General features: G+C 47.2%; 1 protein-coding gene across 1 annotated transcript in view; it reads left to right on the top strand.

The window, feature by feature from the left end:
* The window catches only part of LOC115307960 (kinesin heavy chain-like), a gene marked incomplete at both ends in the record, with an annotated part of 2,922 nt that extends 2,305 nt beyond the window's left edge, over positions 1 to 617 (top strand). The window contains one exon of the mRNA XM_029964546.1: positions 300 to 617. Within this exon, the coding sequence (XP_029820406.1) occupies positions 300 to 617 (318 nt within the window). The remainder of the gene's footprint in view (positions 1 to 299) is intronic.
* Between the last annotated feature and the right edge of the window lie 393 nt (positions 618 to 1,010).

Below are 1,010 nucleotides of genomic sequence, written 5' to 3'. Positions count from 1 at the left end.
AAAACATACTAGATATACACACAAATCAAATCAAGAACTTCAAAAGTCCTCACAAAAGGTGTCCACTTAATATAATAAGTGGTCTTTGCTTTGCAGAAACATTCCAGTTTTGATTTTTTTATCCTCATTTGGGGCGTGAATATGAGTTGTAAATTCTCAGAAATTCCCACATAATAATGAACATCCCTCTCCAGTGCCTCTTTCTGAAATGATATGTGGGCTGTCAAACTGTCCCAAACCCGAGACCGAGTCTCTGCCCCGTTCCCGGAGCAGCACAACCCAACTTTCTGTGTGCTCAGTTGGCAGATGTGAACGGGGTGATCGAGGAGGAGTTCACCATGGCCCGGCTCTACATCAGCAAGATGAAATCCGAGGTGAAGTCCCTGGTGAACCGCAGCAAGCAGCTGGAGAGCGCCCAGATCGACTCCAACAGGAAGATGAACGCCAGCGAGAGGGAGCTCGCGGCCTGCCAGCTCCTCATCTCACAGGTGGGGCTGTTCCTCCCCGCTCCCAGGGCTCCTTCCTGCCTTCTCCCGAGCTTTGAGGGCTTCCTCAGCCTCTTCCCTCGTGGAATGTGTGTGCTCGGAGCGAGAAATGAGGCTTCAGGGGGCAGAAGTGTCTGTTTTGTTGGGTTTTCTCTCCTTTTTCCCGTTCCTCCCCCTCAGTGTTTTTCAGCACATTCTGTGGCGAGATCGTGTCCTGCTGTCCTGAAGTGTGTTTTGTGGAATAAGGCTGAAAAGGCCATATTCCTCACCGTGAATTTGTATGGGATTTCCATGTCTATTTATATGGGATTTCCTCACCCTGAGTTTGTATGGAATTTCTACAACTGTTTATGTGGGATTTCCATATCCATTTGTATGGGATTTCCATATCCATTTTTATGGGATTTCCTCACCCTGAATTCATATGGGATTGCCATATCCATTTTTATGGGATTTCCTCACCCCGAATTTGTATGGGATTTCTGCACCCATTTATGTGGAATTTCCTCACCCTGAATTTGTGTG

The sequence above is a fragment of the Manacus vitellinus genome, unplaced genomic scaffold (genome assembly GCF_001715985.3).
Source record: "Manacus vitellinus isolate BGI_N305 unplaced genomic scaffold, ASM171598v3 scaffold_749_pilon, whole genome shotgun sequence".
In the NCBI taxonomy this organism is placed as follows: domain Eukaryota; kingdom Metazoa; phylum Chordata; class Aves; order Passeriformes; family Pipridae; genus Manacus; species Manacus vitellinus.
The sequence above is the reverse complement of the archived record's forward strand: the minus strand, read 5'-3'. Positions and strand labels throughout refer to the sequence as shown.